Source organism: Geosmithia morbida (assembly GCF_012550715.1).
Source record: "Geosmithia morbida isolate 1262 chromosome Unknown scaffold_2, whole genome shotgun sequence".
Classification (NCBI taxonomy): domain Eukaryota; kingdom Fungi; phylum Ascomycota; class Sordariomycetes; order Hypocreales; family Bionectriaceae; genus Geosmithia; species Geosmithia morbida.
The window spans coordinates 533,174-557,365 of record NW_023336189.1 but is presented as its reverse complement, the minus strand read 5'-3'; the positions used below and the strand labels follow the sequence as shown (position 1 = coordinate 557,365).

Genomic DNA, 24,192 nt, shown 5'->3' with positions numbered 1-24,192 from the left:
AAAAAATATAAAACAAAAACTAAACAACCCCCCGCCACCCAAAAAAAAAAAAAAAAACACAATAGAAAAAAATATCTCAAAAAAAAAAAAACTCGGAAAGAGGTGACTTTTTTGGATTATGATCAAGAATTCATGATTCCTGTACAATAATGTTAGGAAGAAAAAAAAGGAAAATGAACAATGAGATAAAGTAAAGAGGAAGAAAAAAAGACAGCGGGAAACAAAAAAAGCAGAGTTCCTTCTTTTTCTTCTTGAAAAAAAAAGGTGAGAATGAAAATGTCGTTCGGCTAGAGGCTAGATATTGATACAGGGTCTCTCAATTAGTGGGATATGACAACAATAACAAAGTCAAGAGCCCAAAAGAAAAAAATTAGAAAGACTAAAACAAAACTAGAAAGGTGGAGAGTTTAACAAGGCGAGCCCTGTTAGGAAAGAAAAAAAGAGCCGAGGGGTAAGAGTCATCAAGACGTGGGGTACGTCCCCATACCAGGGTACTCATGGTGAGGGTGCGTGTGAGGGCGATGCTGCGGCGTATGAGCATGAGGATGCTGCTGGTGCGCCATATGGTGAGGGTGCGCATGGGCGTGAGGGTGTCCGTGCCCGTGCATACCCTGAGAAGGATGAGGAGGAGGAGGAGGGGGAGGAGGGGGGGGGGCGTAGTGAGGGTGAGGGTGCATGTGGTGTTGATGGATGTGCTGCTGCTGCTGCTGCTGCTGCTGCTGCTGGTGAGGAACAGGCCCCATGTGCAGAGGAGCATGGTGAGGTAGAGGAGCGGCATGAGGATGAGGCTGGTGCGGCTGCTGGTGATGGACCTGCTGCTGCCGGTGAGGCTGCTGGTGGTGGAGATGAGCGCCGGGAGGAGGGCCGCCAGGTCCGGGCTGAGGGTGGAGAGGAGGTGCCTGGTGGTGATGGGAGTGGATGAAAGCCGGGTTCTCCCCCGGCAGAGGCGCCGTTTCCTTCTTGGCCTGCTTGGCCTTTGGTTTGGGGGCGATGGGGCCGACTCTCTGGTCGGCAGCTACCTGGGCTGCCTTCTTGGCCGCGAGAGTGGCCTTGCGCTTCTCCACGGCGCCTGCCATGTTGCCGTTTGCCCAGCGGTCTGTCATGTGTCAGTGCATTCTTCTTCCTTCTCTGTCTTCTCCCCCTCTTTCATATCCTCCCCCCGCATCTTTCGACAGTGGCAGGAGAGGAAGAAGATGATTATGTGTGCGTATGGGTATGGGAACTCACTCTTCATGGACGCCGACATCTTCTCCGACTTAGTCATGGCCTTATAGTCCTTGGTGGGCTCATCTCCGCCCTCAGGAGCAAGCTGTGACGAGGGCGTATTGTTGCGGCTAGGCTCCTGAGGGGCGGGAGGTCCGGCCGACGCACGCATAATCTTGATCTTGTGGCCTTTGCGAGAAGACGCGGAGGCGCTGCCAGCACCACCCGACTTCTGCGTCGCAGCCGTGGGAGTAGTCGTGGCCGTGGCGGACGTGGCGGTGGTGGTGGTGGTGGCGGCGGCGGTGGCGGCTGCCTTGGGAGTGGCCGTAGCCGGCGTCGGTGCTCCCGTCTTCATGACCTCGTCGCCGTCCCCGGCCGCAGGTCCAGCTCGCCTGTTCCTCTTCCGAGGGGGAGGTTGGACGGCAGGGGCTGGTGAATCCTCGGGTTCGTCGCGGAAGCGCTTCTGGCGCTTGGGCCGGAGCGAGTACGACGACTCGACAGTCTCGGTCGTCGAGTCAGATGACGCCGTAGACGGGCGCGAGTCCCCGTTGTCCGTGATGGACGAGGGTTGACTGAACTTTTGGCCCTTGGGGAGCTTGAGCGTGAGGAGATGGCGGCCCTGCTGCTGCTGCTGCTGCTGCTGCTGCTGCTGCTTGGGCTCCGCGTCCAGGCTGGAGGACCATTGGTCATCGTACTTGGCCGAGGCCCGGGGTCTGCCGCGACGGCCGGAGCTTCTGGGAGTCTCCTCTTGGGCGTTCGCCTGATTGCTGCTGGGAAGGTAGTCGTCACCGGTGCCGCGAGACGCCCTGGGCCTACCAGCTCTCCGGCGACGACCCGGCCCTGTGGCTTCGCCGTCCGAGTGGTTGTCGTTGAAGCTCGACGCGAAGCTGGCCTGAACATCGTCGTTATTGGTGCTGTCCTGGTTGGCCGTCTTCCGTCGTCGGGCACCGCGGCCGACGGGACTCGAGGCGCGGCTGTTGTCGTGGGTCGCGGCCATGTCGTACGGTTGGACGGGCTTCCTCTGCCTCTTGCCCACGACGTTGGGGTCGGACTCGGTGGCCTTGACAGTCTGCCTGGGCTGGTTCCGCAGGGCACGGCCACGCGTCGTGACACCGGCCTGCTGCATCTCTGGGTTCTGGCGGCCAATCTTGGACGGGTGTGGGTCATACTCGAAGCCGTAGGTGGCAGCCATGATGCGGTCCTGCCTCTGAAGGTAGCGCGTCTCGCTCATGGGCTCTCTCTCCTTGGCCTTGTAGCCGCGGACGACAAAGTCGGGTTCTTCGTAGTTGATGCCGTGCTGGTGCAGGTTGCGCGTGCGCGTCTCGTACTTGGCATCGGCGATGCGGCGACGCGTTGCGTTCTCGTAGTCGTCGACAATCTTGCCGAGCTCGATCCACTCATCCTGCCAGCCGACGAGCGAGAGGTTGATGGCCTGCAAGGCGTCGTACAGCTCGCTGGTAGTCATGTCCTCGTAATTCTCGATGGCCGTGACAAACTCGTCAGGATCGCGTAGCTTGCGGTACCGATAGTACTTTTTCCTCTCCATGTCATCCTGAGCATCGGACACGTCGGCCTCTTCCGGCTCCTCGCCTGCAGGGGCGGGCGAGTTGAGGACCGTCTCGACCGCCTCGGGAACGGGCGATCCCCTGGTGGGCGTGTTCAGAGCTGGCGTGGGAGCCTCGGTGACGGGCGCGTCCACGCCATCGTCGTTATCGTCGGCGGGAGCATCGGCATCGGTGGCTTCCTTGCCGGATTCCTGCTCCTCGGGCGACTGATCCTCACTGGCATCGTCTTCATCCGTCTTCCTTTCAGGGTACACGGTGTATTCACCGTCAATGTAGGGAGTGAGATGCGACCAGCGGCCCTGGGGGACGGGTTGAGGCCTTGACCAACGGGGATCCGAAACAGGTTCGCTGCGCGTGACGGCAACTTCTTCCTTGAGGGGAGTTCCCACCGCAGGCTCACTGGCCAGCTTGGAGGGCTCGACCTCATTGGGGGCGTCTGCTGCAGGAGTGGGCGACTCGACGGGCGTGCTCTGGCAATCCTTTGCGGGGGACGAGGCTGGCGTATCTGCCATGGAAGTGTCTCTGGGTGACGAGGAGCCCTTGTGGTCGTCTGGCTCATCGTTCGTCTGAGTCTCGGCAGTGAGAGAAGCATCCTGGGCGGCAGGGGACTCAGCAGACGGGTCCACAGAATTCTTCTCCAAGGCTGTCAATTGAGCGGAAGGATGCTTGGGGGGCTCTCCCTCCTCAGCGGCATCAGTAGAACTAGGCTTGGGCTCTACGGCAGAAGGCATGGACAGGCTGCGGTGCTCTGATTTCACACCAGGCAAGTTGTCGGAGGAGGTAGTGAGACTCGTAGTGTTAGTAGCAGCAACAGCTGAAGAGTCCTTGTGGCCGTTGTGGATGGGGTCTGGCGAATGAGTGTGCGGCGTGTCTTTGCCGTCCTGATTGGTGGGAGGCGTCGGTGGGGCCCTAGACCCGCCGTCCGGGGAGCGACGGACCAAGGAAGAAGAATCAGCAGGGGCGTCAGCAGCAGGCGGCGTGCTCGTAGAGACGGCAGGCTGTTGAGACTCTTTTGATTCATGTTGGAGTTGTCTGCTGGGGTCCGTGGATTGTTCTCCCGGCTGATCATTCTTGGGTCTGGTAGTTGACGTTTTGTGAGTGTTGTCGCCATTGGCGATGGAAGCCTCAGGCCCAGCCTTGGGCCCAGCATCAGCGTCCGTGGTAGCAGCAATCGCCTTTTTAGCATCCAATACATGGCGGGACGCATTTTGGAGCGGTGACGAAGCGGAAGGATGGGAGATGCTCCCATTCCTCGAGCCGCTCTTTGACGACGAGCTTGGCGAAGCCGACGTCCAGGGGCCGACCTGGATAGTGTCGTGAATCTCCTCGTCCGAATCATGATGCTGGCCGAAGTCACCATCGACGCCGTCAAAATAATCAGGCTTCGAGTTCTCGGTGAGACGACGTGACGGATTGCGCCTGCGGCCGCTGGGAGTATCCACCCCAAGAGATGAACCACGTGCCTTGGGATGATGAGAATCATCGGGAGAGTCCAGGAGGGCATCTTCTTGCCTGCGTCTCTTCTGGCGCGCTGCCAAAGTAGATGAAGGGACAGTGACATCGTCATCAATCAGCTCAGTAGCGTAATTCACGCGAGCCCTGCGACGGAGACTGTGACCACCCTTTGTCGGGCCATCGTCGCCGTCGGGACCATCGGCAGCCATGTCATCAGAGACCCTCGACCTCTGGCGCGTGAGGGCAGAGTCGTGGCGTGGCTCAGGAGTAGACATGGTGAGCTCGTGATTGCTACTGGCCTTGGAAGTGCGCCGGGCCGGGGGAGGACCGGAAGCAGAAGCTTGTGACGACTGATGCCAAGAGTGTGTCTTCGACACAGGGCTAACACTAGAGTGTCTACGCAGAGACGAGTCTTGAGCAGACGGGGGTGGCGAGGCAGAATTGGCATGAGATGGGCGACGAATCGAAGACCGCCGCGATGAGCGATCCATCATGTGCGGGAAGTGTCAGGGGGGAGAGGAGAATGCTATGATGTTGTTGGTGATTGCGTTTAAGGGAGGGTTAAGTGGAGGTGAGGTTTGCTTCTTGTGCGTGTGTGTGTGCGTGCGTGTGTGTGTGCGTGCGTGCGTGCGTGCGTGTGTGTGTGTGTGTGTGCGATGTAGTTGTAGTAGGAGTAGCAATAAGCGGTTTTGCGTGTGACGCTGGCGGACCACTGAATTGGGGGAAAGATTGAAAAGTGACTAGCGGATAAGAGCGCTAAAGCCAAGTGTAAGAGAGCAGGGGGGTGTCTAATAAGACAGAGCAACCCTTTTGTACGCAAATGAGTAGAAGCGGTGCCACGGGGAGGAGAGATGCCCGACGTCTGTCAAGAGAGGAGAGAGAGAGAGAAGGAGAGGACGGAGGACAGGTGAGCAGACGAATGGTGAACTCTACGTCTCTGTAATCAGAGTCGTCAGAGCAGTGACGTGGATGCTGAAGTCAGGGTGAGAATTTTGTGCTGCACGCTATATGCGAGGGCGTGTCATGTGTTAAGAGATTTGACAAGAGCCTCTTGCGGTGGCAGAGGCTGGCAGACAGTACAGACAGCTCGGATAGTATCCTGATGGACTCTGAAATATCATCGGGAGGACACAGATGAAGAGAGGTATGATGAGGATGTGGTGCGTGAGGCAACTGATATGAGGGAATGGAGGGGGGGGGGGGGGGCGGGTGAGGGTTTGATCAGTGTTGTGTGAGACGATTGCCGCTCTTTCTTACTACATGTACAAGTACGGATCCTATTAATCAACAAAGCCACCTTCCAAGCCTCAAGTGGCTTGTGACCGCACCGATGCGGTCAGTGGCAGGTGTAAATGGTGGCTCAATTAGGGGGAGAAGAAGCACCTGGGGCACTCCCTATTACTGCATACAGCACCTGTTAAGCTGCTATCATCCATAAGGGGTCTGTCTGTAAGAGTGCTCTGTAGGAGTGCCCTGGGAGAATGCCCTGTAATAGGTGTCATATAATTGCGTGTAATTCCTTGCACATTACCATGGAAGGCAGATGGCCCCGTAGTGCATCGCCCCACAGGCCAATGAAGCTCCAGAAGCCGTCTCGGTACGGCCCCATAGTAATACTCTAATACATCTACCAATGATACCGGTGACAAGTGCACGGGAACACTTAGCCGAAGTTACCCCGTCCAGCAGATTTACCCGCCGTCACAGTCTTATATGTGCACTGTCAGTACTCCGTAGCCACCGCCTATAGAACACGCTGGTTCTCAGCACGCAGTATTACGGGGTACAGAACCGTAGGGGTGCGACACCGTACTGGTAATAGTACTCCGTACCCGTGATACGCACGTAACGGATTCAACAGACGGACTGCAGACAACAACAGCCCAATGACCACTGACCACCGTCGGACCCACTTATACCGACCTCATGACGACAGCCTAGCGACTCTCCTTCAAGGCTCCTCGGCTCAGTATCCAACAACAACAACAACAACAACGGCCTCTGGTAGCACCGCATACCTGCTATCTCCCGTCCACGGCCCAGCACTCCCCACTTTGATCCGCCGTCGTCTCGACTCGTGGGGGAAGAAGCTTGCTCTCGATTCTCCTCCTGATTGCGCGGCATCCGTCATCACAGCTCTTTTCCCACTCCTTCGTCGGCACACACCATGGCATCCAAGAAGACAAAGGCCCCCACGGCCGACGACAACATCGACGATCTCTTCTCCGGCATCGGGGACGGCACCAAGGCCAAGAAGCCCTCGACGGCGGTCAAGACGAACAAGGGCCCCTCCGCCTCCAAGGCCAAGGGCGACGACCCCTTCGCCGACCTAGAGTCCCAGCTCGCCGCCCAGGACCTGTCCCGACCTCATACGCCGCGCATAAAGGACGGCAGGCGCTCCACGGCCACACCTCCCGCCGCCGACGATAAGGCCTCGACCCTCGTGGGCCGCAAGTCGACCGACAGCGCTCGTAGTCTCAAGGCCAGCCTCACCCCCAGTGCGACCAGCTCCGAGCCGCACGAGTCGGAGAAGAAGGGCGGCGCCGAGCACACCAAGCAGGCCGAGACGCAGCAGGCTGCCGGAGGCGGATGGTGGGGTGGCTTCCTTTCGTCGGCTACGGCTACGGCTACGGCTGCCATGAAGCAGGCCGAGGCGGCGTACAAGGAGATTCAGCAGAACGAGGAAGCCCAGAAGTGGGCCGAGCAGGTCAGGGGCATCAAGGGACTCGATGTCGGCACCCTGCGCACTTACGGTAAGGACATGGGAATCGTGAGATGCTTCCCGTTCACCCTCTATATACCGGCGACGCGAGGCTAACGCAGAAGCATGATAGGCGACGAGCTCCGTCAGCGCGCCATTCCCACGTTTGCCAACATCCTCCACACCCTGGCCCCCCCCATCGGCTCGCACGAACGGCTCCTGATCCACATCACTCACGACCTGGTCGGCTACCCTTCCCTGGACCCTCTGATCCACGCCACCTTTGCCCGCGTCATGTCGCAGGTAGAGGGCGGGGACCTGCTGGTCATCCAGCGCGGGCACGAGAGCAGCTCCCGCCGGTCGGCCGACGCCTCTGCGGGATGGCAGGACGGTCCCTGGTGGCGACAGGTTGACTCGCCGCGCGAGCTGGGCCTGATCAAGGGTCTGGTGGAGGGTACCAAGCTCTGCCGCGCGGGCGCCGATGCCTACGCCAGCGAGTACTACGCGGCCAACGGCGGTCTGGCAGAGGCCAAGCTGCGGGCCACCGAGGCCGTCAGCGAGACGAACCCGGTCCGCACGTCTGACCTGTTCCTGTCCGTCCAGGCCATCACGACGGACACCGACAAGGCCCTGTTTGCCCCGACGGCGTCCGCGTCGGCCGACAAGGACTCCTCGGCGGTGCAGGACCAGTCCGAGAACGAGGAGCTCGTCTGCTTCGCCGTCTTCGTCCTCGACCCCATCCACGAGATTGAGTACTCGACCATCTCACAGTCCATCCCCGCCCGCTGGTCCCGCTGGCTCGACGTCCCCGCCCAGTTCACCCCGCGCACCACCGACGACGGCGAGGGCAGCGGCGACGAGAACAAGCAGGAGGGAGATGGAAGCTCAGACTATCCGGCTGCCGACGAGCTGCCCGACGAGATCAGGGAGATTATCGAGAGCGGCGGCGTCGACCCCCGCGAGTGGGTGGCCGAGTGGATCGAGGAGCAGCTCAGCCTTGCTGTCGGCGTCGTCGCCCAGCGCTACGTCGCCAGGAGGATGGGCGTCGGAGAGGGCGGCCTCGGCCGCGGCAAGAAGAGGGTCGAGGATCTGATCAATGACAATGCCGGGGAGGCGGCGAGGGCTGGTCTGCTCTAGTACTAGACTACGAGGGGGATTCACTCTTCTCTTGTCGGAACCAACTCTGTTTCATCTCGGTCAACACGCTCTTTCTACTTTTTGATCAGTGCGCATCTCTCCTTTTTTTTTTTTTTTTTTAAGGGGGGGGGAGGTGCAGTGCCGAACCCTGGTTACGACTCCACTAATCTGTAGTGATACTATTATTACTACGAGATCTGTCCTGGAATTACTCCCCCCCCCCCCCCCGTGTGTGAGGGGGGGGGGGGGGGGGGGGGGGGGGGGGGAGGTTGTTGGATAAACATTAATTATTCTATTCCTAACTCCGTTCCGTCTCGTACGTAGTCATACGGAAGGTAGCTATCTATACCTTGAATGTTTCTTCAGGAATTCATGGTAATGAGTTTTAACTGACTGCCTGAAGAGGAGAGGACCCATCGTCTCGTCTTGGCTGCAGTGACGTGCAGTGTTAAGCGCGGGTGTGGACTCTAATATTAGCCATCTTGGTGATGGTGAGCCCCTTGCGTTGGCGTCGTGGCAGCGCGTACGGCTATTATTATCATGATTCCTGCAGTAGCGGAAGACGAGATCATGGCGGCAACGGAACTGGGTCAGCCCGGCACAGAGATCTGCCAATACTGATTGATTGGAGCAAGGTCCCCGGCGGGAAGAGAAAAGCAAGGAAAGGGAGATGATCGTCTCGCGGTTCTCGACGCGCTTCGCCGTGGACCCTGTCATGCTGCAGTTCGTGCATCGATGCTCCACCGCGGTCACGGCCATTGGTGTCTCGACCACGGACGGGTCGCGTAGTCTCCTGATGCCACATTGCCCCGTTGGTGTCCGAGAAGCTCTGCGAAAGCGTGCTTGCATGGTGCGTCTGGCCCATACAGAGGTTTGCATCCGACGGTGCATGGATGTTGGTTGCGGTCATGTATGTTCGGAGGCTCTCTAGCTTACATGTACATAGTAATATGGAGGCGCGTACAGAAACTTAACGGAATGATGGCAGGGACAATTATGTGATTTTGAGTGGGACCTTGGACCTCTCATCTGTTTCCTTCCTCCGAGATTCTTCATGGCAGGCCTCCTGGTCGGGTCAACAGTCTTTAATCGGGCGCTTGGAGGGTGAAGAATCTGGGGATAAAAAGGGCGGTTGCTTGCCGCGATTTTCATGGTTGAATTGGGCAAGATCAACGTGAGACGACACATTGCTTTCTCTTCCTTCTCTTCTTCTCCCCCCCCCACAATAACTACATACTCACAAAGACTTTTATATATGAAGCATTGATCGTCCTTTGCGGTTCGATTATTGAGTAGTCATGATGGTTCGTACAACCTAGGCCCTCCTTGCGGTACCACACTTGCAGATTGAAAACGTGGTTGAGGGCTGATATCGATCTCCGCTGCAGCTTCGTGGCAGAGGCAAGGTCACTTCAAGGCCCAACAACGGTTACACGGTGTCGGCGGTAGAAGCGCCTCCCCCGAGCGAAGCTGCCGGCTCGACCCGAGGTGCTCTGGGACTGAGCCTAGTGTACTCGCCGCCAGACCCCAAGATCGACATCATCATGGTGCACGGACTGGCGGGGGACTCGAGGAAGACGTGGAGCAAGGGCCATTCGCCGTCTTCCTTCTGGCCACTATGGCTGACCAAGGAGCCGGCTATCATGGGAAGGGGCGTGCGGATCTCGACGTTCGGCTACGACTCGCGGTACCTGAAGGGCAGCAGCGGGACGGACTGCATGGGGATCCACCAGTTCGGCATGTCGCTGCTGACCGAGATTGCCACGTCGCCGTACATCCGGGGCGCGGGGACGCGCATCATCACCATCGGCCACAGCATGGGTGGGCTGGTGGCCAAGAGGGCCTTCATCGGAGCGGTCCGGGACCCGGAGCACCGCGACATCGCCCGCCGCTTCGCGTCCATGTACTTCCTCGCCACGCCGCACCGCGGCGCGGACTCGGCCAGGCTGCTCGGAATCCTCCTGCGCGCCGTCGCCCTCGACAAGGCCTACGTCGGCGACCTGGAGCGCAACTCGGCCGCCGTCAGGACCATCAACGACGACTTCTTCTGGCTCTCGTCCCGCCTCGACATCCGCTCCTTCTACGAGACCGAGATCATGAGCCACTTCCGCTCCCTCATCGTCGACAAAAGCTCCGCCATTATGGACCTGGTCAACGAGTTCGAGGCCCCCATGAGCGCCGACCACCGCTCCATCTGCAAGTTTGCCTCCACCCACGACAACAACTACCGCATCCTGCGTAACTCGCTCGTCGCCACCCTCGAAAACCTCATGCCCATGCGTCCATAGAATCGACCGCTGGAGAGGAATTCGGGGCCTGTCGCCGCCGTCCAGCCCGGACCGGATCACTGGCGGGCAGGAACTGGTCTATGCCGGACTGCATTGGGGTCTTCTGTCGACAGGACGTTAGCCAAAAGGACGAGACAGGCGGTCTGTCGTCGCTGGTAATGAGAGATGTGTGTGTTAGTGCCGCTTAGGCATGTCGAGCTGTTCCAATGTTCTTCTGTTTGCTAAATGTACACGTCCGTACCCCATCAATTGCTTCCTGTTTCCTGACTCCTCATCGGCCTCCATGTATTATCACCCCGTATGTGCCCGTGAAGCTGTCCCGCTACGAATAATGAAGACTGATATGCACACATCTGACTCTTTGACCACCATCGTCAATCATATAGAGATCTCTCCCATCGATAGCTACGTACCGTCTACCCACATGCCGCGGTGGCCGTCCAAAAAAAAAAGCAAGAAATTATATTACACTGGGGGGGGGGGTTCAATATTTCCTAATAGGGTAATTGGGCAAATCTTCAGTTCCGGCACTGTGCAAGCCACTTCTCGGCCGTGAGCTGAAAGGAAGAAGAAAGATGGGATCGGGCTGTCTTTCGTTGCCATGTCCCAAACAAGAGATGGAAAGAGGGTAGGATTTTTTTTCCGTAACACATCATCTCACTATAGATTATCCGCTACGCTGTATTCCGGGGGACGTGATTTGGAGCGTCGTCATGCCATGACGCGAGTTGGAAATCACCGAATCACGGATCCAAACTGGCGCAGCTGGCCCCTCGCACTCCTAGACGCACCTGCGAGCTCAACGGGCCTCAGTGGCTTATAGATGGGGTCCCACATCTGCTCACGGATCCAGTCGTCGAGTTCGTCCGCGGCCGACGGGACGCCCTCTACGGTGGAGACACCCTCCTCCACGGCGGCGAGTATGACCTCGCGGGCGACGCGGACGCTCACCTTCCGCACGTCGACGACGTCCGGGAGCAGCGGGGCCGTGGCGCAGGACTCGGTGGGGCTCAGGGCGGCGACGCCCTTGACGGCGGCGACGAGCATCCGGTCCGTGAGGAGGGAGGCGCGCGAGAGGACGCACCCCAGACCTATGCCGGGGAACACGACCGAGTTGTTGCACTCGGCTATGTCGATCGTGACGTCCTCGCCGCCGGATCCCCAAGGTCCGGCGACGGGTTCGAAGGGCGATCCGGTGGCGACGAGGGCCTGGCCGTCCGTCCAGCGAAGGAGATCGGACGGCCTGGCCTCGTGGAGTCGCGTAGGGTTCGACAGCGGCAGGATGATGGGCCGCGACACGTGCCTGTGCATGGTGCGGACGACGGACTCGGTGAAGGCGCCGGGGACGGTGGACGTGCCGACCAGGACGTTGGGGTGGACGGCGTCGACGACGGACAGCAGGTCGGTCCCCGCGTCGGTCCACGTCGAGGTGTCCTTGCGGAAGGGATTCTGCGCGGCCGACGAGGCTGTCTCGGTCGTGATGAGACCCGACTTGTCGATCAGCCTGGACTTACCGTGAGCTTTCGCACAATCGTATCTGGGGGGTATCGGATGGCAGTGATACTTACCATATGTGCCTCGAGGCCTCCTCCGGGCTGATGTTGGCCTCTGCCGCCATGGCGTCCCGCACCTGGTCAGCGATGCCGACACCGGCGGTACCTGCGCCGAACACGACCATCCGCAGGTCACTCAGCTTCTGGCTGCTAGCCTCGAGGCCGGCCATGATGGCGGCCAGAGTGACGCACCCCGTCCCCTGGACGTCGTCGTTGAAGCAGGCTGTCTGGGGACGGTACTGGTCGAGCAGTCGACGAGCTGGGCAGGGATGCTTGTGAGTACGAGATAGGTGGGTACTGGCAGTGACGAGTGACGGGTTCTCCGCAACTCACCGTTGTCGAGGCCAAAGTCCTCGAAATGAATGTACGCCTTGGGATACAGCTTCCTCGCAGACGTGACGAAGGTGTCTACGAACTCGTCGTACCTGACACCGCGGACACGCCTCTGTCGGAGGCCGAGGTAGAGCTCATCGTCCAGAAGCTCCTGGTTGTCGGTCCCGCAGTCCAGAACGACGGGGAGGGTGCGGCTCGGGCGGATCCCCGCGCACAGGGTCGTCAGTACCAGCTTGGCTACCGAGATGAGGATGCCGCCGACGCCCTGGTCGCCGATACCCAAGATCTCCTCGCCATCTATATCGGTGTGTCAGGGGAGATGAAAGGAAGGGAGGACAGTGGGCTGACTGCAAAAATAAATAAATAAAATCTCACCAGTCACGACAATGTAGTCAATGTCTTCGGCGGCCCCCCACCGGGCCAGGTCGGTCATCACGCGGTCCTGGTCATTCACATTGAGGAAGCAGCCCTCTGGTCTGCGGAACAGTCTTGAGTAGTTCTGGATGGCGTCTCCCTCGGTAGGCGTGTATACGACGCCATACATTTCCTTGATATGGTCTTGCAGAAGCTGTCGATGTTCAGTTCCCTTCCCCTCAAGAGCCCCCCCCCCCCCCATCCCTTTCTTTTTTCTTTTTTTCCCCCTGAATTTCTCTCCTTCTATTCTCTATTCAAAGGGAGCCCGGGGAGAATGAATATCCGCATACCTTGTAGTACAAGACCTCATTCTGGTTTTTGAGTGACGTCAGGAACGTATTCTTGGCCAGGTTGTCACATCTCGACGAGTATTGCTCGTAGGCACGGTGGACCTGTTGCTCGAGCGTCTGAACACATTGAGGTAGCAGGCCGGCCAGGTTAAATTGGCGTCTCTCATCAGCGGAGAAGGCAGAGCCCTTGTTGAAGTAGGGCGAGCTGAGGAGGGCGGATCCGTTGAGGGCACAGTCGATGGATCCGCTGGTGCTGAGGGGTAAGTGGGAGAAGCTGGAATGCTTGGTTTTATCGTCGGGCGACATGATTATGATTTGGGGGGGGGGGGGGGTGTTGGTTTCAACCAAGATTCAATAATGGTAACAGTAACGACGCATACACACGTACAGCAGAGCAGATAGGTGAAGAGACGCAAATTCTGTGATGTTGGTGAGAGGATCGTTGATTGATTCTAAGATATGCACCTCCCTTTCGAAGTGACGTCTTCGGCTCAATCGGCATGAGCTTAACATGACAGCTAATACCCAATCAACATCCAATCTATGACGCTACAAACGTTGCCTGCACTCGCTCTCGGGGGAGGGGAAGAAGAGAAGGAGAGAGACAGGAGACAGAAAGATGGAAGGGGAAGAAGAAGAGAAATTGTTGGAGCTCTTGGAGCCTCGCCCGTGTAGGAACAAAACCGAGATTTTGGAGACGGACGCGGACTATGATGGTCCAGGATATCTTTGGTCTTGCAGCTAGGCAGAACGAGCTGTAGAAGCCCGTCCGCCATATTCGCGTCGCCAGCCGGCCTCCAACGCCTCACACAAGACGTGCTCGACGCGGAGGATCTTCGTGAGAAGACTCGTGGGAGATGAGGTACGAGTGGCTCGCTTAGGAACGCTGCGAATCGCACGAAGGGAGGATAGAATGAAAGAATCAAGGAGGGGGAGCGGTGACGAAGATGACCGGACAGAGTACCGACCAGGAGAGAGAGAGAGAGCGTGCACGACGGACGGCCAACATTGCCCATGTCTCGTATAGCGGATATACAGAGACAATAGCCGTCATGTGTGACGCAGCTCACGCCCGGCAGTCGTTGTCGTCGTCGTCGTTCATCGTCGTCCCCGCACGTCCTTGTTCTTTTCTTCCTTCTTCGTGATGTTTGTGTGAGGGGGAAAATTTGTCGCGGGTTGCACTTTCCCCGTGAGTTTTCCCTTGCTCCTGCTCCCTACCATCGGCGCAGTGGTCGGCCCGGATTCCAGGCCCGGGCTCATCCTAGCGGGCGGGGGGCTGGGGTGGGCTGGTCGCTGTAAGCCGCTGTAAGCCGCCGTCAGTCCTCTGTAAGATCCTGTAAGACCCTGTAAGGCCCTGCAAGACCCTGTAAGAACGCCTGTGGAGAGTATAATATTACGGCCGGAGGGGCGTCCCGTCTGTACATCCGGGCCATGACACGGGATATTCGTCAATGCTTCAGTGGTAGAGGTGGCAGACGGTGGATTGGGATGCAAAGCGGTCAAGGTGATGTATTGCAGGTTGTATTGTAAGCCACTGCTTTATTCAATCATGTTCCAGGATCGTACGTCTCAGAATCACGAATCTGCGCAAGCGCAGCGCATGGGCCGAGTGGCTGGCGGTTCAGCTAATATTATAACACACGCACGCTGTCAGTGTCTCGTACGATCCGAAGTCAAGCGGCGGGGGCAGACCGGACCTCAATCGGAGCCTGGGACCGGCATGATTTCCAGGCTCGGTTTCTTCGTAGACGATGTACATTTCAAGTGATAGCGGGCCCTGCGTGATTCTGTACATTCCTACCATCTCTCCCCTTCACAGTAGCAGCCACCATACAATAAACGCTGACAGCTCTACGGGGCAGTGTTGCGTGCAATCATAAATCGCCTCACCCTTCTCTATTGCTCCCCCACCCCGCCCTTTACCCCGCGGCAGATCATCATGTCCGACCTCGTCGTTGTCGGCGACTCCGCCGTGCACGAGCTGCTCATCGGCCTCTCCAAGGACGAGATCCTCGACTTCCAGCGGGACCTGGCGCAGTCGCTGATGCACGTCTCGGTCCAGAACGAGGGCCAGTACCAGCCCGTAGCCGGGGTGGTCAACCGGCCCGACGGCCAGAAGGTGCTGTTCCGCTCCTTCACGTCGCCGGAGCTCGTCGGCACCAAGATCATCGTCGACGCGGCGCCCGCCTTCGACGCCGACGGCGGGAAGGTCCAGAGCCCCCTGCGCGGCATGCTCTCCCTCGTGGACGCCTCGGGTGCGCCCAAGGGGCTCGTCAACGCCGCCGGCGTCACCGCCTTCCGGACGTCGCTGTGCGCTCTGATCCCCTACATGTGGAGGCGCGACACGGAGAGCATCCTCGTGTTCGGCGCGGGGAAGCAGGCCCTCTGGCACATCCGCCTGGCGCTCGCCCTGCGCGGCTCCGAGATCAAGAGCATCGTCGCCGTGAACCGCTCCGGGTCGACGGCGTCGGCCATGATCGACACCCTCAAGGCGGAGAACGGCAGGTACTGGAAGTCGTCGGCCGAGCTGACCTTCCTCGACTCCTCGCGGCCCGGCAGCAAGGAACGCCTCGCGCAGCTCACGGCCGGCGCCGACGTCATCTTCTGCACCGTCCCCTCAACCGCCCAGCTCTTCTCCCTCGACGACGTCCTGGGCGGCGGAGAGCGCAGGAGGAACCCGCTCATCTCCGCCATCGGCGCCTGGCAGCCCCAGATGATCGAGCTCGACCCGGAGATCCTCAGGTACGCCGCCCGGAAGGAGGGGGCCGTCCTCGTCGACAACCGCCACGAGGTCAGGGAGAGCACCGGCGAGGGTATCGGCGCCGCCCTGGAGGACGGACAGCTCATCGAGGTGGGCCAGGTGCTGGACTGGAAGAGCGATAGGCCCACGTCCCCCCGGGGCGCACTCTCCCCTGCGCAGGTGGACGCCTGGACGAGCCACGGCTTTGCCGTCTACAAGAGCGTGGGCGTCAGCGTCACCGATCTGGTGTCGGGTAGCAAGATTCTAGACCTGGCCAAGGAGAAGAATGTCGGAACATTGGTGTCTAATTTTTAATCGGTGACAGTTACTCTTTTCCTTCATTATAGAATTTTATATCTGCCCTGGCTTGGACTGTACCCGTTTCCCTCTCGCCAACACATCATGTCTCGACAGCAGTTTAGAGAACGAACCGAAAAAAAACAAGGGGGGGGGAAAGACGCGTACATACATATCCAGCAGTCGGAGAGGATGCACCGAAAGACAGAACCTCTCACTCATCGACAGAAGGGTCGAAGCCAGGAACATAGTCACCGGCAGCAGCCCTGAGCGAGTCGGTAAACTCGTCGTCTAGCTTGGGCCCCACGCCACCGCTCCAGTTAGACAGCATGGTGTCGCGCAGGCTCTCGTCGGACCAGGAGTCCCACCCGACGAGGGGAGCCTTGAAGAAGGAACCGGTAGGGTTCGCCGGGTTGGAGATGTCGTCGTCGTTGGCGAAGCGGAAGCAGTGGGTGGCCACACCGTCCTTGTGGTATACCAGCTGCGGGGACGTGCCGTCGACGGGGAACTCGTTGCTCGCGCCGTCGTACTTGCCGTGGCATGAGGGGGCCACGCGCACCGTGCTGCCGGCCTGCGTGAAGACGACGATATTCTCCCACTCGTGCCTGTGGCCGCCCAGGAAGCTTCCCAAGACGGCCTGGTCCTTTTCAAAGTAGTGCTCGTACCTGTTTGCTCTCGTCAGTCTCGGTATGGTGCTGCCATCGGCAATGCAGTCCAATCTTCCTCTCTCCCCTCCCCTCCCTCCATCTCTCTCTATCCTCTCGAGGGGCAAGGGAACTTGCATGTAAGCGCAGTAGCCGTTGTTGCACCTCTTGCGAGAATACGTGTTGCTGCTCTCCAGCTGGCGAGGGTCGCGACAGTTCCCCTGGGGCGTACCGGTGGCGTCCTGGCCGGGGTTGCAGGTACCATCCGGGGAGATGGCGGCGGTCTGGTAGCAGCCGTCCGAGTCGAAGTCGAGCTGCGGCTGGAACCTGAGCTCGTCGTCCGACGCTGACTCGGGGAGAGCTTCAATAATGTCGCGACGCCGGACAGTGGACAGGGGCGTGGCCTGGACTTGAGCACTACCCAGGGCTACCAGAGCAACAAGAGTCTTTTGCATGACGGGGAATGTATAGAGGCGTACGGAGATTTAGAAGGAACCGGAAGAATGACAAGAAATTCCTGGAGGATATACACAAACTTTTCCTGGCTAACTAAAAGGAAGAAGGAAGAGGAGGGGGCTGGGCTGGCTGGGCTGGGCTGGCTGGGCTGGGGCTGGGGCTGGGGTTGGGGTTCAGCCGTCTTTATATATATAATCATGTTTGGTATACGGAGCCACCGTGACATGGATTCTGTTCCGTCGGATGTTCCAATGGCGCTCGTTGCCCCTTATACTCGTGATCCTATCTGTGGACCTGACTAGTTTAGAGATGGGAATTCCTCCCTTGGCACGGTCTTAAACAGCGTACCCCCCTCTTTCCCCTCCCTCCCCCACGACCGGCCAGCAAAACCTGTCCTCGAAAGGCAAGTCGGATGGAGAGGGGTCAATGGGTTCATCATGATATCTAGTACTTTGAGAGCCATGCAAGTACAGTATAGTATACTGCAGTCCCCGACCGGCTCGTCGCGCCGAGATATTAGTACATGTACTACGGCGAGCAACTTGGAAATATCAATACTACTTAGCCAGGTGGGTGCCTGTCGATCTATCCTGTAAATGTCAGCAATCGACATGACCCAGCCGTACATGCACGATGCGAGATTCCCTGGCGCGAATCGATTTAGCACGTGCGCGGGGGGGACGACGTGGTCGATGACACTATGTAGGTGGGAACCCTACCGGTAGTAGGCCTTGGCCGGGACTGAGGCGATGGTCAAGATGACAGCTAATCATATGAGAAAGAGAAAAAAAGAAGATGGGCGAAAACTTTGAACCGTGGGGGTATTTGGACGTACGTGTGTGGCTTGATGGATCAATCCCCGGGGTTCATAGAATACATGTACATGAGACGAGTTGCGTATTCTGTATTATCAATGTGATCCGTGCTCGTATATAATATATATCTACGAACCACAATTGTCGTGTATGCGGGGGATCGGACCTCAATCTTTACGATCGCATTCATGTCAACTGCTATTACCAAAGGGAGACTTTGTACACAGTCCTCTTCATCTTATTTTTTCCATCTCGGTTGTTGTTGTTGTTGTTGTCGTCGTCGTCGTCCCAGGCCCATCTCTACCTTTGTCGCCGGTGATACCTGTGACAGCTGCATGTGATATCTTGTAATAATAAGTGGTGCTTCTAGATGAGCAGGTGGAAGGCCGTCGTATTCAGTCGGTGTAAGCCATCGGAGAACCATGTATTGATGTATCAACATGCTAGTATTGTCATAGGGCAACAGGCCCCTTTGTTCTTCTCATCACCGTCCCGCCGCCGCATCGTTCCATGGGCACTTCTTTGTCTTAATTCTTGGGGCGCAGTTCATCTCATTGTTTGAATTATTCTTCTTGCTCTCGAAACATTTCCCCTTGTTCTCCTACTCGATCGCTTGGTTTTCAACGTCCGTCATTTGCACCCTCTCCTCCCTAGGGGGCATATTCTTTGTTTCGGTCGTTCATGTTCTTGAAACATTCTCTTGTCCGCATCATCTCTTGTTTCCGCTCTTGTCCCCCCTCCCTTTGTGTCATGTTCACACCCCGTGTCGTTCTCCGCTGGGTTGGCGGAGGGGGTGGTGCATTGTCCTTCCTCATCATCAGTTGCTTCATCTCACGCAACCGCGAAGATCGCTCGAGAGCTCTGAATATATAATGATGCACAGTCCCCTCCTCAGCCCCCATCGTCTCCATCATCATCTCACACACCTACAAACACCCAATTATCAACAACAGCTTCTTTCTTATTCTACTAACATCCTTTCCGCCAGCCATGACAGGCAGCCCAGGACAAGACTGGATGCTCTCGTTTGGGGGGGAGTCCGACTTCGAAGAAGACGGCGACTCATCCTACATGCCACCCTCCCCCTCCACGCAAAGTGAGTCGAGTGTTATATATCTCCAAGGTGAAGATGACGACGTCATGGAATCTGACGCGGAGCAACAGCAACAGCAGCAGCAGCAGCAGCAGCATGCTAGCCCCAATCAGGACGTGACTATGGCCGACGCCACGCAGGATGAGATCACCGTAGACACCAACATGTTGGGCGGCGGCGGCGGCGGCGAAGACGACTCGACCCTGGTTCAGGCGGTCCAGGAAGTCATGGGCACGCTGCAGATTCAGGAGCACGCCAACGCACAGCCCGGGACCGGGACCGGGGCCGGGGGAGCGGACGCCGACTATGCGTGGTACCCCGAGGCGTGGGCAGGTCTCAAGCGCACCGCCTCGGAGTACCTGCCGGACGTACCGGTCCCCCAGGATGTCCAGGCCCAGATCGTGGCCGTCTTCCAGACCGCCCCCGGGTCCGTCCCGCCGTGGGAGACGGAGGAGGCAGCCAGGGTGCGGGTCGGGACTCACGTCCGCAACGACTTCCACCAGATGGGCGTCCCCGGTGCGGGCGGGAGCTGGTTCCGCGAGGTCATCGCCCAGCAGGGGCTCCTCCACCTGCTGGCGGGCCCGCACGAGGCCGATCTGGGCGAGCTGGACCGCCTTCCCGACGAGCTGCTGACCATGGTGATGGGCTGGATGCCGGTCCAGACCTTCCTGCGCTTCCGCCAGGTCAACCGCCGCGCGCACTCCCTCGCCGGCCGCTCGCCTCCGCTGCGCCGCGTGGCCACGTACGGCTTCGGGGGGCTGCGCGCCGTCGTCGCCATCGGCATGGGACTCACCCTCACCGTCGGCGACCTGGACCGCGCCCTCGCCCGCTCCGACTGCGTCAACTGCGGCGGCTTCGGCCACTTCCTCTTCATCCCCACCGTCCAGCGCGCCTGCTTCAACTGCCTGCGCACCCACCCGGACTTCCGCGTCGAGGCCCTCAGCCGCTTCGCCAGGTCCGTGCGCAGCAGCGTCGCCCGCCTGCGCCGCCTGCTCGGCCAGTTCCCCCTCCCCGTCGCCGGGCCTTACAACGACGCCGAGCCCCACCGCCGGGCCGCCGCCCTCCTCAAGTCCATCGTCCCCGTCAACTGGGCCAGGGCTGAGCTGTACAGGCTGGGCGCCTTGCGCAGCCCCCCGCCCGGCTACGAGCACCCCAAGGAGGCCCTCTGCCGCCGCTTCATGGTCTCCGTCACCTACCCGCACTACACATCCTCCACCCTCAACCAGCGCGGGACCCCCCACCTCGCCGATATGCCCGACCACTTTGCCCCGCTGATCCAGACCTACCTGCCCGCCCAGTACGGCATCTGCTGCAAGGGCTGCACCCTCAAGGCCCTGTGCAGCAGCAGCACCTTCGTCCGCGCCTACATGGACGTCACCTACACCGTCCCCGGATATCTCCGGCATGCCGCCCAATGCGAGTGGGCAAGGGGTGTCTGGGACATCAGTGAGGGGGGCACCTTGGACGTCGGCCATCACCCCTTCCTGCTTCATGCCGGTCATCGAGAACCCTTTCTCTCCTATTTCGGCGTACACGCTGGTCATGGTCGGAATAGTGCAACTTACCTCGGTATTTAGCTGTCACTCTCCTTGCGAGGTACCCAAAGTGATCCGGTTCACTTCTGCCCCTCTCTCTCCTTGTTTCTCATCACGCTCGTCTTGATTTATCATTAGCAGCGGTTGCTTCACCCTGGCCTCTTCCATCTGGTATCGGCTATATGAAGTGACTGTTCAGCAGAGTATCTTTTTTTTTTTTTTTTGTTTTTTTTTTGTTTACTTTGATGTGCTAATATAGACCGCTCATTCTAGCTTCATCTGCATCAATTCTCGTCCATTACAACATAGCTGTCCATCTTATCCATACCAGTAGTATTCGTTGCACTTCTCGAAACAAGATAGCCGAGAGTACAAATCAATTCACCATGCCCAGATACTGGCTCGTCACCTCTGTTCCCTCTGACGCACCCCCGACGCCCACCCTAACCACCTCACCGGGGACGAGATCGACAAGGTTGTCGCTGAAGCGGACGGAATCATCTTCAGACCCGAGTGCCAGTCCCTTCACAGGAACCTCAGCCGACAGAGAGACGGTCTTCAAATCGTCCGACAGGAGGACCTTGAGATCCTCTGGCTTCTGGAGGTGGAGGTACTTGAGGGGCTCCGGCCAGTTGACATAGCGGGCAATCTGCGTGCCGTTCTCGACAAGGTAGGCGGCCACTACGGTGCGGGCCTCGAGACCGGCGTTCTTTCTGGCAACGGGTACATCCACGGCGACGATCTCGGTAGACTGGTTCGCCGGAATGGTGATATCCAAGGCCACCGTGTCCGAGTATGTCTCCTCGCCCGTCTCGACATCCCAGGATTTCAGGACGCAATCGACTTGCAGATCGTCAAGCATCAAATTTGACGCCCACACTGCAATCTCGGTCCGTATCTCTATGGGGCCGTTCGCGTCGTGGTCCTTCATGTGCTGGTGCTCGCGGCGCTTGATACCTAGAGAAATGGGCGCCATCTCCCGCTTGACCGTGTAGTAAGCTAGCTTGGGGCGGAGGTAGTAGTCGCAGACGGACCACGAAGTTACGGGGTAGCAGTCATTCGTCTGCCACACCAAAGCTCCCGCGCAGTACTCCTTCCTCGGACCTTTCCACTGACGCTTCCATAGTCGGTAGGCCGATGCGAGACACTCGCCCTGTATAAGCTGAGTGCAATAGATGTAGTACTCAAACGGGTCCGGAGAGTAGCGGATATTCTCGGCCAGGTACAGGGCGAGACGTCGCTCGTGGCCGGCGGCCTTGTTGTGGAAGTCCACTGTTGATGACTGTGCGTATCTGTCAGGGTCATCTCGCCCCTTTGGCAGGAACTGGTCAACTGTACGGATGTCGGGAAAGGCCTCCATTCCGAATTCGGACACGAAACGGCCGGCGAGCCTGTCAAAGTCTTGATACTTTTCCTGCGTCCCATGCCAGACATTCCACTGGTGTATGTCGCCGACTGTGGGGTCTGATGTTGCCTTCCCACCAAACGGGCTGCCAAAGTGGTAGGGTACGTCGGGAACCAGCTCGGCACACACGTCGGCCAATATCTTTTCATAGATGTAGCGCGCGGGGAAGTCAGTCTTGAGCCAGCTCTCCGGATCCCTGTCTTGGGGGTCGTAGGTGAGATCTTCAGACTCGCGGTACTGGTAGTCCTCGTTGTTACCAGCGTAGATGACAATGGACGGATGGTGGCGCAGAATCTTGACGTTGACCGTCGCTTCGAGCTTGATGGACTCACGCAACGCCGGCCACGCAGGGTAGTTTCCACAGCCAAACATGAAGTCTTGCCAGACAAGTATGCCCATCTGGTCGCATGCCTCGTACAAGGCTTCATCCTCGTAGATGCCACCGCCCCATACGCGGAGCATCAATTGATTTCCCTCTGCCACCAGACGCACCCAGTCGCGGTACCTCTCCTTGGAGATGCGAGGGAGGAAGTTGTCTGCCGGTATCCAGTCACTCCCCCCACAGAAGATGGGGATGTTGTTGACCTTGAAGAAGAAACTGGTCCCTGTCTGGGCCACGAGGGGACGTTGGACTAGCTCGACCTTGCGAAGCCCGATAGTCTTGGCGGAAGAATCAATCTCGTCCGCGCCATCCAGGAGTGTCGCCTTGAGTTCGTAAAGGGACTGCTTCCCATATCGAATGGGATACCAGAGCTCGGGTTTCTCAATTGTGAATTCGGCTGCTGCCAAGTCAGCGACGTCAACTGTCTGGGAATCCACAGCTTCCCCATTCAGGGATATGTCGAAGCGCACGGTTGCAGCGCGGCCTTCTATCTCTGCACGGGCAGTGACCTGGGCAGCAGCCAGGTCATCGTCGACCTTTACACCAGCCCACAGATCGGCGATCCTTGACTTGTAAATCTCAAGGTTGACAGGTCTCCAAGGACCACAGGTGATCAATGTAGGGCCCCAGTCCCAGCCCTATTGTTTTCCATCAGTGATAACATCCCACCCTTTGGGTATTTCCATCTCGTCACATACCCAGTGGTACTGTGCTTTTCTGACACCAAGACGAGAAACGTCGCCATTCCAACACCCCCACTTGTGCTCCGGATGCTCCTCGACGAGCCTCCAGCCACGTACGTGCGCGCTGTCAAAAGTGATGACCAATTCGTTCTCCTCATCGTCCCGGAGCTGCTCCGTCACGTCGACGCGCTGCGGGACAAACATGTTGTCCGACTCGAGAACAGCAGTGCCGTTGAGCATGACAGTAGCAAAGGTGTCGAGGCCGTCGAGGGCCAAAACAGCCTTTACGCTGTCGTCGCGCAGCAGCGATCGACCATCTTCAGGGGTACCGAAGGTGGTCCGGTACGTCCAGGCAGTCTCGCCAACCCACTGGACCTGCAGCTCATTCTTGCCGATGTACGGGTCCGGGATCAGCTTGTGGTGGAGCAGGTCGAGATGGACGTTTGTGGGGAACTGGCTGACGGGGAGATAATCGTGGGCTGGGTCATCTACGTCCTCACTATTTGCCTGTCTGAACTGCCAATCTTCATTGATGGGGATGACGGTGTGGGTTGACATGACGTCTGATGGGGATCGGGGGACCGGGCCGGTCTGAAGGCCAGGGGATGATGAATTGACGATGAGAGGGATGGTTGTGAGATGGTTGTGTGAGAGGGGAGAGAGCGGGGAAGATGATGTTTTTGTCATAGGAAATACACAAATGTATGTAGCATTGAAACACAAACATCCAAAAGGAAAGAGCAGTCGCTTGCCTTATGATTGACTGCATGGTCTGCACCTTCCCCCATCCCCAGACGAACCCATGTCCAAGTTATCGAAATACCAGATCAGACGTTATGCCTACGCTGGCACTGAGCGAACCCCCCGCGTTGGAGAGGGGCGTAGAGGGGCTCAGTGAGGGGCAAGCAGCAGCGCCAAGCCTCTATAATCATAACAGTAATAAATCAATCAATATCAGTACATTTATTATGTAGGGGTCTTCATTCTCGGGGCCGGGTCCCCTCCCTCCATGCATAAGCGTGACCATGTCGATACTCATTCCCACCAGTGATGATGGCCAATGATGTAACTTGACAACCATGATACCTAGGGAACACAGAGTATTCAAAGACAGCATATAGTTTTCTGTCTGTCTCTTCTCCTGCCATCTAGTGAAATATGGAATGTGCTACCTTGGTCAACCGCCTGAGGGTGGAAATGGCA

General features: G+C 58.2%; 8 protein-coding genes across 8 annotated transcripts; 4 read left to right on the top strand and 4 right to left on the bottom strand.

Annotated features, from left to right (window-relative positions):
• Positions 1 to 461: 461 nt before the first annotated feature.
• Positions 462 to 4,498, bottom strand: GMORB2_3822 (uncharacterized protein; the record flags this gene model as incomplete). The annotated part of the gene is made up of 2 exons (XM_035465798.1): positions 462 to 1,096; positions 1,228 to 4,498. The coding sequence occupies 2 exons, from the start codon at positions 4,496 to 4,498 to the stop codon at positions 462 to 464; spliced, it is 3,906 nt and encodes a 1,301-aa protein (XP_035323635.1).
• Positions 4,499 to 6,390: 1,892 nt separating this feature from the next.
• On the top strand, positions 6,391 to 8,061 carry GMORB2_3821 (Protein of unknown function (DUF2413); the record flags this gene model as incomplete). Its single annotated transcript, XM_035465797.1, has 2 exons — positions 6,391 to 6,976; positions 7,058 to 8,061. The coding sequence occupies 2 exons, from the start codon at positions 6,391 to 6,393 to the stop codon at positions 8,059 to 8,061; spliced, it is 1,590 nt and encodes a 529-aa protein (XP_035323634.1).
• Positions 8,062 to 8,776: 715 nt separating this feature from the next.
• GMORB2_3820 (putative serine esterase (DUF676)) lies at positions 8,777 to 10,349 on the top strand (the record flags this gene model as incomplete). Its single annotated transcript, XM_035465796.1, has 2 exons — positions 8,777 to 8,971; positions 9,450 to 10,349. The coding sequence occupies 2 exons, from the start codon at positions 8,777 to 8,779 to the stop codon at positions 10,347 to 10,349; spliced, it is 1,095 nt and encodes a 364-aa protein (XP_035323633.1).
• Positions 10,350 to 11,084: 735 nt separating this feature from the next.
• Positions 11,085 to 13,245, bottom strand: GMORB2_3819 (malate dehydrogenase (oxaloacetate-decarboxylating); the record flags this gene model as incomplete). The annotated part of the gene is made up of 5 exons (XM_035465795.1): positions 11,085 to 11,853; positions 11,918 to 12,161; positions 12,236 to 12,532; positions 12,611 to 12,803; positions 12,940 to 13,245. 5 exons carry the CDS (start codon positions 13,243 to 13,245, stop codon positions 11,085 to 11,087), a joined length of 1,809 nt encoding a protein of 602 aa, XP_035323632.1.
• Positions 13,246 to 14,878: 1,633 nt separating this feature from the next.
• On the top strand, positions 14,879 to 15,994 carry GMORB2_3818 (Ornithine cyclodeaminase/mu-crystallin family; the record flags this gene model as incomplete). The annotated part of the gene is made up of 1 exon (XM_035465794.1): positions 14,879 to 15,994. One exon carries the CDS (start codon positions 14,879 to 14,881, stop codon positions 15,992 to 15,994), a length of 1,116 nt encoding a protein of 371 aa, XP_035323631.1.
• A 196-nt stretch (positions 15,995 to 16,190) lies between these two features.
• On the bottom strand, positions 16,191 to 17,075 carry GMORB2_3817 (Necrosis inducing protein (NPP1); the record flags this gene model as incomplete). Its single annotated transcript, XM_035465793.1, has 1 exon — positions 16,191 to 17,075. One exon carries the CDS (start codon positions 17,073 to 17,075, stop codon positions 16,191 to 16,193), a length of 885 nt encoding a protein of 294 aa, XP_035323630.1.
• A 1,186-nt stretch (positions 17,076 to 18,261) lies between these two features.
• Positions 18,262 to 20,561, top strand: GMORB2_3816 (uncharacterized protein; the record flags this gene model as incomplete). The annotated part of the gene is made up of 2 exons (XM_035465792.1): positions 18,262 to 18,282; positions 19,098 to 20,561. The coding sequence occupies 2 exons, from the start codon at positions 18,262 to 18,264 to the stop codon at positions 20,559 to 20,561; spliced, it is 1,485 nt and encodes a 494-aa protein (XP_035323629.1).
• Positions 20,562 to 20,895: 334 nt separating this feature from the next.
• Positions 20,896 to 23,547, bottom strand: GMORB2_3815 (beta-mannosidase; the record flags this gene model as incomplete). The annotated part of the gene is made up of 2 exons (XM_035465791.1): positions 20,896 to 22,944; positions 23,005 to 23,547. 2 exons carry the CDS (start codon positions 23,545 to 23,547, stop codon positions 20,896 to 20,898), a joined length of 2,592 nt encoding a protein of 863 aa, XP_035323628.1.
• Between the last annotated feature and the right edge of the window lie 645 nt (positions 23,548 to 24,192).